Source organism: Anopheles darlingi, chromosome 2 (assembly GCF_943734745.1).
Source record: "Anopheles darlingi chromosome 2, idAnoDarlMG_H_01, whole genome shotgun sequence".
Lineage (NCBI taxonomy): Eukaryota > Metazoa > Arthropoda > Insecta > Diptera > Culicidae > Anopheles > Anopheles darlingi.
In genome coordinates, this window is record NC_064874.1 from 27116903 (window position 1) to 27129144 (window position 12242).

The 12242-nt window shown below is 49.4% G+C and overlaps 4 protein-coding genes across 5 annotated transcripts in view; 2 read left to right on the top strand and 2 right to left on the bottom strand.

Annotated features, from left to right (window-relative positions):
• LOC125947886 (sodium leak channel NALCN) overlaps positions 1 to 3716 on the bottom strand; it is a 12922-nt gene extending 9206 nt beyond the window's left edge. The window contains exons 1-3 of the mRNA XM_049673370.1: positions 3462 to 3716; positions 1159 to 1344; positions 1 to 1061 (exon numbers count right to left, since the gene is read on the bottom strand). The exon at positions 1 to 1061 is cut by the window's left edge and continues 409 nt beyond it. Coding sequence (XP_049529327.1) covers positions 1 to 1061; positions 1159 to 1344; positions 3462 to 3563 — 1349 coding nt within the window. The 5' untranslated portion in view covers positions 3564 to 3716. The remainder of the gene's footprint in view (positions 1062 to 1158; positions 1345 to 3461) is intronic.
• LOC125947888 (uncharacterized) overlaps positions 1 to 12242 on the top strand; it is a 329870-nt gene that overhangs the window by 174660 nt on the left and 142968 nt on the right. The gene's annotated exons all lie outside the window — the stretch shown is intronic.
• LOC125947962 (zinc finger protein 62 homolog) lies at positions 5353 to 7104 on the bottom strand. Its single transcript, XM_049673573.1, has 3 exons — positions 6931 to 7104; positions 6736 to 6854; positions 5353 to 6666 (listed from the first exon to the last, which is right to left on the bottom strand). The coding sequence occupies exons 1-3, from the start codon at positions 7051 to 7053 to the stop codon at positions 5616 to 5618; spliced, it is 1293 nt and encodes a 430-aa protein (XP_049529530.1). The 5' UTR covers positions 7054 to 7104; the 3' UTR covers positions 5353 to 5615.
• LOC125947925 (histone-arginine methyltransferase CARMER) lies at positions 7284 to 12117 on the top strand. 2 transcript variants are annotated; one of them, XM_049673483.1, is made up of 3 exons: positions 7284 to 8388; positions 8512 to 9947; positions 10949 to 12117. In XM_049673483.1, the coding sequence occupies exons 1-2, from the start codon at positions 7821 to 7823 to the stop codon at positions 9945 to 9947; spliced, it is 2004 nt and encodes a 667-aa protein (XP_049529440.1). In that variant the 5' UTR covers positions 7284 to 7820; the 3' UTR covers positions 10949 to 12117. The 2 variants fall into 2 exon arrangements, with proteins under 2 accessions (XP_049529440.1, XP_049529441.1); XM_049673484.1 differs by lacking the exon at positions 10949 to 12117 and adding an exon at positions 10039 to 10906.

A 12242-nucleotide genomic window follows, 5' to 3' on the forward strand; every position in this document is an offset into this window, starting at 1 on the left:
TTGTGGATCGAATGCTTAAAGTAGCTACGCCACCCGAGACAATAGATCTTAAACAGTGTCTCCAGGTCAAGGAAGAACGTGAACGCAATCTCGATGTAGTAGTACTTCTCGTAAAACACACGCCGCTGGCGACCATCGTGCTTGAAATGCATCGTGGCCGTCACTATCCCGTTGGCCAACACGACCGTCATCACCAGCATGCGAAAATATGGTGAGCGAAGGATCGTATGGCACGTTTCCGGTGCGATCCCACCGTGCTTGTTGTCGTCGATCGTCACCAACTTCCAGCCACTATCGTCCCCGGTGATGATCTGTGACGCCGTACTGTTCTGGATGTGTCCCCGTACGCCCCACATCTGCTGAAACTGGACGCGAATCTCGTTGAACGTTTCCGTGATGACGGCAATGAAAACGTTCTTCACGAGCCAGGCCAAAAAGAAGATCATGGTGCTGAAGTAGAAGGCGGCACGCCACGCCGGCAATGAGTCAATCGCCCGGTACATGATAAACACCCAGCCCTCCTGTGAAGCCGCCTGGTACACGGTGAAAATGCTTGTCGCGATGTCCTCGAATCCGGTGAAACCCATCGCGTAGTTGGTGAGGAAGTCCATCTTCATGCACTTCATACCAGTCGGGCACTGGTAGCCAGAGTTGCGATCGAGCGAACAGAATGTGTCGGGGATCGCGAGCGAATTGATCGTCAGGGTAGCCGGTTCGGTCGTGTTCAGGACGCAGTGGTTCTTTAGCTCGCCAAAGAACTGCACACCGAGCAGCCCGTACAGCGACATGAAGAACAGGAAGAACAGCGTCACGTTGTAGATCTGCTGGCTAGAGCGCTTGAAGATCTGGTTGATGCGGCTCTTTGGCATCGAGAACTTGAGGAACACGCGCAGAAAGCGTATCATGATGAGGGGTCTTGGTGCGCGAACAGTGCTGAGGTACGCCACGTTATCAGCATCGCCGAGCATCTCGAACACGTGCAAGATGACCGAGAGCCACAGGAACAGCACCATCGAGGCGTCGAACTGGCACCAGTGATCCTTGAAATATGGTGCTTCACCCTGGCAACGGAATCAGAAACGAAATCAGAAACGAAACGTTGAACGGAGGAATGACTAGCTACCATGATGGCCTGGTGGTCATCACTACCACACTTACCCGCAGTGCACCTCGGATGTGGATCTTGGCAATCATCTCCGAGGTGAAGAGCAGCGTGGCGACCGAATCGCAGCAGAAGGTACAGTACTGCAGAAACGGGTAACGCTCGAACGTTTTCGGTGTGTTGAGCGACACGGACGTCAGCGAGATCAGGGCACAGAGGCGCATCAACCGGCGTACCCATAGCTGCATGGTGGCATAATTAAAAAGAGAGCAAAGGAGCGAGAGCAAGGTTAAGGGTGCTCGTATTGACTCCAAGCCGAATGTTCCGAAGGCGACTGTGTGATTTTAGGCACGCTAGGCTGCGTAAGATTAAGGTGCTCGCGGGGTTATTGATTTCGCAAAGTAGGCTGGTTTTGGCATTATTCAGGTTGGACCACGTGCCACATGCCATGGCGTGCAAATACCATCACCATCGATTGGTCCCGCACTCGACATGATGGATGATCGTAAGCGGCACTAGGCGGTACATATGTTTTATTGTTTTTGCCCGTTTGCGAACGACACAAATAGTGCGTACCGGAGTCATGCATACCAGCAACGATTATCGAATCTAGTGCTCAAACATTGAACCCATTATGGTCTACAATTGAATAAAGCATGAATTATATACAATATACAAAGAACAAGTAGAATAATAATAGAACTAGAATAAATATAAATAACTAATTACTTTTATAAGCTTTATTACATGTGTTTAATAAATGTTAAATTATTTTTAGAAATGTTTCATTGAAAAATTTTAGAGATATTTTTTTTTAATATTATGAAGCAATTGATGCAGCAACAGTAAGTCAGTAAACCTGAAAGTATTTCATATGTGTCAATGTGCGGAACATGAAGTCACGGATTTATATCTTAGTTGATTTAAACAGCTTTTTACCATTTAACAATAACGATTTACAATACAGATTCATGCAGTACAATGCAGTACATTCAAATGAGATACAAGCATATTAAGCTAGAGACATTGGACCAGCTCTGCATCATCTTTCAAGCACCACACGGACAGCGTCTGCACATGTGGTTTCATGATTTTAATCTTTTAAATTTTTTTTATCTTTTTAATATATAATATTAATTTATTTAGTTAGCTTAGTTTATAAGCATAATTGCGAACAGAAATCCTTTGCATGATGTGTAACGCAAATGGAATGCACACCAAAGGATCGTCACAGACACGGGCTACCATGCGCCTCCACCACGGAACGCCTGATTAATTCCACGTGCTCCGATACCGACATTCCCCAGCTGGTTGTGAAAGGTCAACGCCATGCTCATTACACAGCGTTCGTGGCGTTCTTATCAGTGAACGCAACGATACGGAACGAAACGTTCACGGTGTTCGCGATGTCCCTTCTTAGGCTAGGCTGCCTCACTGGTATGGCCGGCCGAGACACCGTCTTGGTAATTTCCTGTCCTCGGTGACAGAATGGATGGAAATAAAATCGTCGAACTAACGGCGTAGACTTGGCTGATGGCAGCCATATAATATGGGGCTATATAGCAGCACCAGTTAGCAGGGTGCGGCTCGGAATCGAACTGATTAATCGATTGCTACGTGCCAAGCGGAGGCGCGTAAACGGAAGGCGACCGGAATCGGAAACCCATGACAGACTGAAACAAACGACAGGTGCCTAAGCAAGGTGCGAGCAGCAGTAGCAGCAATGGGATTACAGTTCACGGAAAGCAAAGCAAGTTGGAAGGAATTACAGGCGAAAACGATGTGATGCGCATGCAGGAACGAGAAAGGGGTCGAAAAATGAACGTAACAAAATCCATCGACAAATACCTTCAAACGCTACTACACGCACTCAACACACGGCATTCACACGGCACGGAATATAGGTTGCATTTGCAGTTTAGTTGGTGGTTGCGGTTATTAAGGTAGAATGACACGAGCGCCACGCGTTTGGATGGTTTAACGGTGGGGCGGCATGTTTTTGATGGGATTTTGGAGGGTCTGAAGATGATGATGTCTCTACACGGTGATGGTACAATGGAAGAGGTACAAACGAAGGCACAGACGATACTAAATTAGTAACATTAACATGGACCAACAAAACGACATTCAAACGGACGGGTTCTCGTTAAACCACAAACACATTCAAATCAACACCTTGGATGGCAATTGGATTGAACAGGCTGGGGATTGGGGAAGGTTATCTAGAGGTGCCAGGGTGTTCGTATGTACAGATGCATCATACAGGGAAGGTGGTCTGGTCTGGGTGAAAGATTTTTTCCGGGATCAACCTGACACCTCACGCCTGGTCACGCCAGGGTTAGCAGGGCAGCGATACTACCTTGTTGACCCACTCGATGTCGGCACTCTCGTTGAGCGACTCCTCCGGCCCGTAGTCCGCCAGCACGGGTTCACCCTTGATGCTCTGCTTGCGGCCCAGCATGTTGCTGCTTTTCTTTTTCTTCTTCGACGCGTTCTTCTTCGTACCGCCCGTCGTCGGTGCGGTCGCCGCCGCCGTTGCCGTGTTGGTGGTCGTGGTGATGGTGGTGCTGTAGGGACGCCCGGATACCCGGAACCGATCACAAAACGGGTCCGTCCAATACGACGCCCCCCTCCCTTAAATCAAGATGGCGAAAGCGAAGCGAAGAAGAAAACTTCTTCCACTTCGCTGAGCAGCAGCTGCAGCCACGGAAATCACACCGAACAGGAACGGGGAACTTTGGGTGTCACCATCATCTGGTTCATGTTTTTCTTCTTTTCAGTTCCTTTCCAGATCCTACAGTTGTTAATTTACAATAAACACTCCACCCCGAATTCGCAAATGCCCTCCTCACACAGCATCACAGAAGGGCACCCGAGCACGCAAGGCCAGCATCTCTTGGCTGGACCATTCTATCGATCGATTTTGCCACGGGATAGCGATTCGTGCTAACCATCGCGCAATGGCTGCCATCTTGGAAAATCTCGGGATGCTTTCACATCACGCGTATCTCTCAAGGTTGAATCAGGTTCTCTCTCTTAAACTCGATGTCGCACCGTGCACTGTGGTCACGAATTGAAGGGAATTCACGAAAAAAAACTGCTTGGAAACCAGGGTGTGGAATTTCGATAGGACGCCAGCAGCCAGCAAGATAAGAAATAGCGATGGCGGATGGGGAAGGGTGACGCTACGCACGCACTCACAGAATAAAGAGTAAAAGGAACAACAGTAACAACAACAACGAGAGCGAGTACTACCAGATAGCAGTAGCCCCCGCTCGAATGGCCACGCTGATGGTAGAGTCTGGACTGATGAGGATGACTATCCCACGCACTGAGCATACCGAATGGCTGGCTGGCTGGCTGGCTGCTGAAGTCCCAAATCCGAGAGCGAAGCGTGAAACGGAGAGAAGCGTGCAAATGCGTGCAAAAATGGCAAACAGCTGCTCTGTTGGCGCCGCGTGCTATTGGCACCCTCAGGCTTGGTCAAGTAGAGTTGGCGTGCTTCCAGCATATTGAAGGTGATTCTCTCCATAAATACTCCGACGCTCCGTAGCTCCCTCGCTAGCCGCATAGTGCGCTTGTGCAGCATCGGTGTTGTGTTTACGCGACTTCGTCATCGTTCTCTTCCGAATGGCTACTACCGAACTACCGATTCCAGGGTCTTGATGGATCCAGCCCCAACGGCAGCATCGGTAGATTCGCGTGAATGTTTGTTTTCCTATGGAATAAACTAGTTATTTATAGCACCGTGAAGCGTGCTAATGTTGCCGTAACCAGTCGGATTATACTAAACTACCTTAATAGGATTCAAGTTCTCGAGAGTCTAGTCGAGCATGGGGACACTCCCTGATAATGCCAACCTGTTGCACAACAATAAGTAGCGGGTCGGGGAGGCTCTCACCATTTCTCTCGAGAATCTTGCGCATATTACCCACGCCCGAATTCGTGTGCCGAACAGGATGCAACAGGTTTGTTTATAACGACCGTTCCATGACCATGCCCCCTATCAGCAGTACCAGCATGGGTAGAGGTACCATGGGCTCTTGGGAGGCTCCTGGACAGCTGATCACCATGTTTACCATCAGCTGAGCTAAACGTTGACGAACGTTGTATACACACCGCTGCCTGACGCCTGGTTAGCGGCGTTGCTACGGCACGTTACTATGGTTTCGGATCAGCGTGCGACAGGTGACGAGAGTATAATTAACGCGTGTTTCCTGTTGATAATGGAAGTCGTACGATTTCGATAAATTAGATTTTCTATCTTTTATTAACACTTTGGCATTTTCTCCACCATAATTACATCTATTGATTTCTTGGCGGTCGTGATTCTAGGGAGCATTAAATTATAAGCACATATCTACATACAGTGTATGCAATGTTAGATTCACGGTTCTCAGTCATGTACGCATGGCCCCACAAGTCGATCATTAGTTGAAGTAAATCACAGACCACGTCAAAGCTTTACGCTACTGCTTTACGTATACATTTAGTAAGCTTCAATTACAAAACGTTAGACCTTACCCTTGCCGGGATGATCCCGATTGTGTAATGTTTTGTGCCTGGCAAACGCACTATTCTCACGGAAGGAATTGCCGCAAACATCACATTTGTATGGCTTCTCGCCGGTGTGTCGTCGACGGTGGGCCTGCAATATGCATGTCTGTCGGAACTTTTTGTAACAATACTCACACTCGTAAGGCTTTTCATCGGTGTGTACTAGCCGATGACGGCGCATACTGGAGTACTGGCTAAACTTGCGATCACAAAGATCACAATGAAAGCTCTTCTCCCCCGTGTGCATATTTTGGTGGCTCTTCCAGGCGTTGCGTGTTTTCAACACTTTCTCGCAGTACCTGCACTGAAACTTTCCCTCGGCGTCACATCGGTGCCGTCGCAGCGACCGTTTTGACGCGAACTGAATGTAACAGCCCTTGCACTGGAGCAACTCGAACCGATCGCCGTGCGTCTCGACACCATGGTCAATCAGCTGCGCCTCCAGGTCAAACTGCATGCCGCACAGAGAACATTCGAGGTCATCTCGCACTTCAGCAGTCTCACACCCGTTCTGTTGTACCGAAGTTGCAGATTCTTCTTCATCCAGTTCTTGCTCTGATTGTACTGATAGTATTTCCTCGTTCACGGATTCGGTATCCGTGTCCATTCCCAGGAAGGTATTGCCATCGATGGAGATATAGCAGCGGTTATTCTTAGTATCCTTAGTCACGATGGTAGGTTTTTCTCCTAGCTGAACGATCTTGTAGGACGACTGCTCGTTCAGGGAAATGTCGCCGATCAGCTGCACCTGAAACTCGGCGGATTGCTGCAACTTCGGATCAACACTAGCATCATCTTGCGCGTCTACCAGTGCTTCCTCAGAGCACCTTATTGTTTCGTCCTCTGTCGATACTGTGAAATACTGTACACCTTCCTCTATGGCGTCGGTGTCGCCGCTGACACTCGCTTCCTCGTGCGTTGTACTCTTTACCAATGGGGAATGTTCTTTTACAATCATGGAAGGTGAATTAGATGCATTGGTGCCAGCTTGTGGATCGCTGCCGGAACTGTTGATAATAGCGTACAGCATTAGAATGAGATGCGAGAAGAAGTATAAAGAAACCATTTCGTCTTACCACATGAGTTGCTGGTACTTGAGGTTTTGCTTATTAAACCAGTCCCGTATGTTCCGTGCAGTACACACCTTCTTCAGACATGACTTACAGATGGTCGTGAGCATTTCCGTCTGGCCAATCTGCAGTAATTGATGAAAGAAGTTTCAACATCATCTACACCGCTGAACTTTCGCTTGGATCTAGATGATCTCATACCTCCAGATCGAACAGCTCACGTAGCTTATCCCGAATTACAAATCCATCGTGCATGCTGAACACTGAAACTAGTTCGGTATGCTTTCTTTGCTCCAGGCATATCCTGCAGCACAGCTGAACCATTTTTTTGCAATTTTAGCATCAGTAAAATCGGAGTTTTTATAAAAAAAATCTATTGTTTTCTGTACACAAAACTCCTGTCAAAACGAACCCGACAGTATAAACAGATTTAACAGTTTCATCGATTCACCTCCCCGCGATTCATCGATTCATACTGCGAGTCATCGATTTACGCTAAGCGGGTTCATTCGCCTTTCCGCCAGCCCGCGCCGCCCCGCGAACCGCCAACAACACACCGCACGTAAAAACGCTCGACGCGATTCGTCCGCGAGGGACCCCGCTAATTATCCGACCAACCAGCAGGAACGGCCAGGACACGACCTCGGCCGCCGGATTAATTGGCTCAATCGACTGGCATCGTGTTTGTGTGTGCGTGTGTGCCTCCGTTTCTTCCGGGACAGCGCAGCATCCCCAGCACCGCCGCCGGCCTGTTTGCGCGAATTCATAATTGTCGTCCCCCGTGTCGTCCTTTGCCCGCGCCGGGCTTTCGTGTTGTTCCCGTGGCTGTCGTGGCCGCTGCCGGACGCCATCTCTCATCGTTGGTCCCTCTTTCCTGCAACTCGCTGACCGCCAGCATCACTGTCGTCGTCGTCCCGGCCATCAAAGCAGCTGCTGATCAAAGGAGACAACGCCAGGGGCCCCTCGCCAGCAAGCCAGTTAGTGTCGTGTGTGCGTGCGTGTACGTGTGTGTGTTTCTTTGTGATAAAAGCCGTCCCCGTCCCTCGTCGACGTCGACGACGGAATAGTCCTACTACCTGTGCGAGCAAGATATGAGCGAACAAATGGCACGCCTGCAAGGATGCGAAATCCTGGTGCTGGATGATGAAGGTAGCGACAAGCTGGTGAACAAGTACGACCACAAGGTGACCGTCGTGTGCGGTTACGATCCCCAGGGCATGACGGTGCGTGTCCTGCGGGATGGTGCTCCCGGCAGTGGCGGTGGCGGCAAAACGAACAGCGTCGACGGTGGGAGCGAAGCCAATCGACAGCTGGAGGAACTGCTGGTCAATGGGTCGACAACGACGCATCTGCCGCGCGGTCAAACCGCTCATCTGCTCATCGTCGGCGGTGAGCTCGTGTTGCTGCGGTTTGCGACCCGGTCCGACTGCCAGCAGTTCCGGGCGCTGCTGCAGAAAATCTCGGGCAAGGCGAGCTCGGTGTTCAACCTGCGCACTGAAGACTCGTCCGCCTCCCAGTACTTCCAGTTCTATGGCTACCTGTCGCAGCAGCAGAACATGATGCAGGACTTTGTTCGGACAAGCACCTATCAGCGGGCGATCTACAGCAATGCGTCCGATTTTCAGGGCAAGGTGGTGCTGGATGTCGGAGCGGGGTCGGGTGAGAGCAACGGAATCGGCGTCAGCCTATGCCGGCATAGCGAGCCGTAACTAACTCACCCAATCTGTCTTTTTCTCTCTTTCTTTTCTTCTCTATTTCGGTTTCCTTGGTGATGCATCGTAGGCATCCTATCGTTCTTTGCTGTTCAGGCCGGTGCGGCCAAGGTGTACGCGGTCGAGGCCAGCAATATGGCTCAGTACGCGCAGCAGCTCGTTAGCTCCAACAATCTGAGCGATAAGATCGTGGTGATTGCGGGCAAGATCGAGGAGATCGAGCTACCAGAACGAGTTGACGTGATCATCTCCGAACCGATGGGCTACATGCTGTACAACGAGCGCATGCTCGAGACGTACCTGCATGGCAAGAAGTGGCTGAAGTCGGACGGTCGGATGTATCCATCGCGCGGCGATCTACATGTCGCTCCGTTCAGCGACGAAGCGCTGTACATGGAGCAGTACAATAAAGCCAACTTTTGGATGCAGACCGAGTTCCACGGAGTGAATTTGGTGGCGTTGCGCGATGCCGCCATGAAGGAGTACTTCCGGCAACCGATCGTCGACACGTTCGACATACGGATCTGCATGGCGAAATCGGTGCGCCACACGACGAACTTCCTGACGGCGGACGAGAAGGATCTGCACCGGATACAGATCGATGTGGAGTTCCACATGCTCGAGACGGGCACTTGCCATGGGTTGGCTTTCTGGTTCGATGTCGAGTTTGCGGGCAGCTGTTCCCAGATTTGGCTCTCGACGGCACCGACCGAATCGTTAACGCACTGGTATCAGGTACGGTGCCTGCTGCAAACGCCCATCTTCGTCAAGCAGGGTCAGGTGCTTTCCGGGAAGGTGGTGCTGGCGGCCAATCAGCGGCAAAGCTATGACGTGGAGATTGATCTAAAACTCGAGGGCACGATGATCACCTCCTCCAATACGCTGGATCTGAAGAATCCCTACTTCCGATACACGGGTGCACCCGTACCAGCACCACCCGGATCCAATACGACCTCACCGAGCGAAACGTACTGGGGCCAACTCGATGCTCAAGGTGCCCGTAACGCCGTTAATCTCGTCAACGGCATCACGGTAAACGGGCTCGGTGAGGTCGATATGTCCTCGACTATCATCAACACGAACCTGATGGCAATCGGAAATCAGCCGAACATTCATCCCGGACTCATCTCGAGCACTGGCCGCCAGCAACAGCAGCAACAGCAACAGTCTGGCAACAGTGCTGCTGGTCAACAGTCGACGCCTACTCAGCAACAGGCACAACAGCAGCAACAGCTTTCCATGACACCGCCGATCGGTGGATGTGCGGCGACCTCAACGCAGAACGTTGCCCAACATCAGCTCATCGGAGGAGCCATCTCACCGTCGCTCTTCACCTCGCCGGCTCAGCAGCTACTCAACAGTCAGCATCACCATCCGCAACAGCAGCAGCAGCAACAGCAACAGCAGCACATTCATCATCATCACCATGCGCAACAACAGCAGCAGCAACAGCACCATCATCACCATCATCCTGGTCAACCGATCCATGGCAATCAGTTCTACTAGGTACGGGCAACGTATGCCTCATTCCCCCGTCCTAGCTCCCTTGTCATACTTGTTTTTTCCCTTTCCTCTGTTTTGAAAATTACGCTTTTAGTTCAAACGAACGCCTCGACGCTACCCTGTGACTGCCGACTGACATACGATTGACGCGATTAATGTCGCCGGAATAGGAGAACCGAAAAAGGGAAGAAGAAGGAGAAATCTGCTCCAAACGATGCTTTAACGGTTTTAAGTATTTAATTTTAATTGTAACTCACGGTGAGAGCCGGAAGCGACGAGTGAGCGAGCAAGGAAACGTTCATGCTACATGAGATCGTTGTGCGATCTATGTGTGCATTCCCCGCGGTCCTAGGTGTAATTAATCCGTGTTGTGGCACCTCTATTAGTCGCTGCAGCCCATTCATGAGATTAGCCTGCGATCGGCACCAGCAGCAGCAGCAGCAGCAATTTTTAGGGAAAATCTGTGAACACTTGATAGCGTCACAATTACTACTTTTCTGGTCCTAGTTGCTCATGTTTCCAGAGGCAACCACTCTTCTTCGGTCTCTGTAACAATCGGTATCGCAGCTAACACGGCTCTATTGCGATAGGCCGCGCACCCGAGGCATTTTACGTACTTTTCGATAAGTGGAATAATTATTATTGTAGTTATATTGTGCAACAGTTGCAGTTTGGGCCCGAGCGGAATTCTTATCACGATAACGTATGCTTAGGCGTGGAACGACTTACAAATAAACCAAATTCAGACGACGACATTTTATCACCATGGACACCAGTTTCAGAAGAATGGACGTATCTTCTTTTTTTAATTTACGATTTTTTTTACTAAATTATGTTCTAGTATTTAATAGTTTCATAGTTTCGCATTTATTCCCCGTCGCGGCACTTTACACACATTCCCGTTCGGAGGGAGCATTCTGGTGGAGAAGAATAGTTCCCAAAATAAATTCTGCATTTCGTATCCTATCCATTTTTCTTTCTCTCGTATCTTACCCGTGTTCCAGGAGTACATTCGTGCCCAGGGTAGGAGTGAGATTTTCATCTAATACATACTCCTGCCGCTGGGGACAGGCACCAATTCCGCTAGGAGAGCATCATCGAGAAGCGCGGAGTGTTCGAACGATGCATGCTGGCGGTTCCTAGGTCCTATGGAAGCCCTACTATGACTAATGATTAGAAATTGGAGTTTGGACCGACCGTAACGAAGTGTGTGGAGATTCGTATGATACGTCGATATACAGTGATGCATCGCATGCCGACCGATGAACAACAGAACTGCTTAAATTGCTTGAAATAGCGAGACGGCGAGGACGACGGCACGGGGAGCCAATTCCTTTCTCTCATTTTATGCTCCGCATTATTACTACGTACGAAACGAACGAAGTGATCTTCCAGTAATTTAGAATGATGTTGACGACGAAAAACTAGATTGAGGACGTTGATTAAGTGGTTTATAGGGTAGCCGCCTCCTGCGGGAGGGAAAAGACTTATTAAGCCTAAAGGAAGCAATTTCGTGGAAGCGAAGTAGAGCTAGTACTTGGTCTATCTTATCATCCCCATCCAGTAGCGCTAGCATCCGCTGCAGTGTGTCATCCGTAAGAGGATGGTTCTGTTGTGCATAATATGCCCCCTCCCCCTCCTTTCTAGATCTTGATATGGATGTATAGATGAGCATTGTCTGTAAGGTGTGCACAGTCCGGACAGGTTCTTCTGTCCTTCGAAACGAAACGAGAAGTATTATTTACCAAACAATGCAACGGCAGTGCACCAATTGGCAGTGATTGAGATAGCAAGAAAGCAATAGGCAATGGGCTCACCACACCCTTATGGCAGCTTGTGAGTGAGAAATGGTATGATGCATCCATACACATATTTATATATATACATATAATAGACATATAAATACGAATGAGGGTCATAGACATTTCTCCGAAAAATACTATTTCTTCTAAATACCATTATCCTGCGCACAACGCGTAAAACGGAGACGAGCAACATGCAGCGGAAACATCCACCGAAAGCCATCACGATTTTCATCTCTTGCATCTGGATCCGTGACAACTAAGAAATACATTTATTGACTTTCATGCGTTACAAACCTCGATCTATCGGTTATCCTTTCATCCCTACGATCATCCGAAAAGTCCATTCTGGCGCTACCAAGGGTTTCACTGGGCCTTTTGCAAGGAACAATAGTGAACGGGTTACGAAGATGAGGGATAGCATATATTTCCAAAATTGGTTAACTCTGAGCGCAGTAGGTTGGTGGATAATAGAACAACAACACAGTCCCATAGA

Excerpts from the sequence above, each read along its gene's own strand:
- LOC125947962 (XM_049673573.1), bottom strand. The coding sequence starts at position 7,053 with ATGGTTCAGCTGTGCTGCAGGATATGCCTGGAGCAAAGAAAGCATACC. Across the intron at positions 6,855-6,930 it reads GTGAGCTGTTCGATCTGGAG|ATTGGCCAGACGGAAATGCT; the intron begins GTATGAGATCAT and ends CAATTACTGCAG. Across the intron at positions 6,667-6,735 it reads AAGTACCAGCAACTCATGTG|TTCCGGCAGCGATCCACAAG; the intron begins GTAAGACGAAAT and ends TATTATCAACAG.
- LOC125947925 (XM_049673483.1), top strand. The coding sequence starts at position 7,821 with ATGAGCGAACAAATGGCACGCCTGCAAGGATGCGAAATCCTGGTGCTG. Across the intron at positions 8,389-8,511 it reads GGATGTCGGAGCGGGGTCGG|GCATCCTATCGTTCTTTGCT; the intron begins GTGAGAGCAACG and ends GATGCATCGTAG.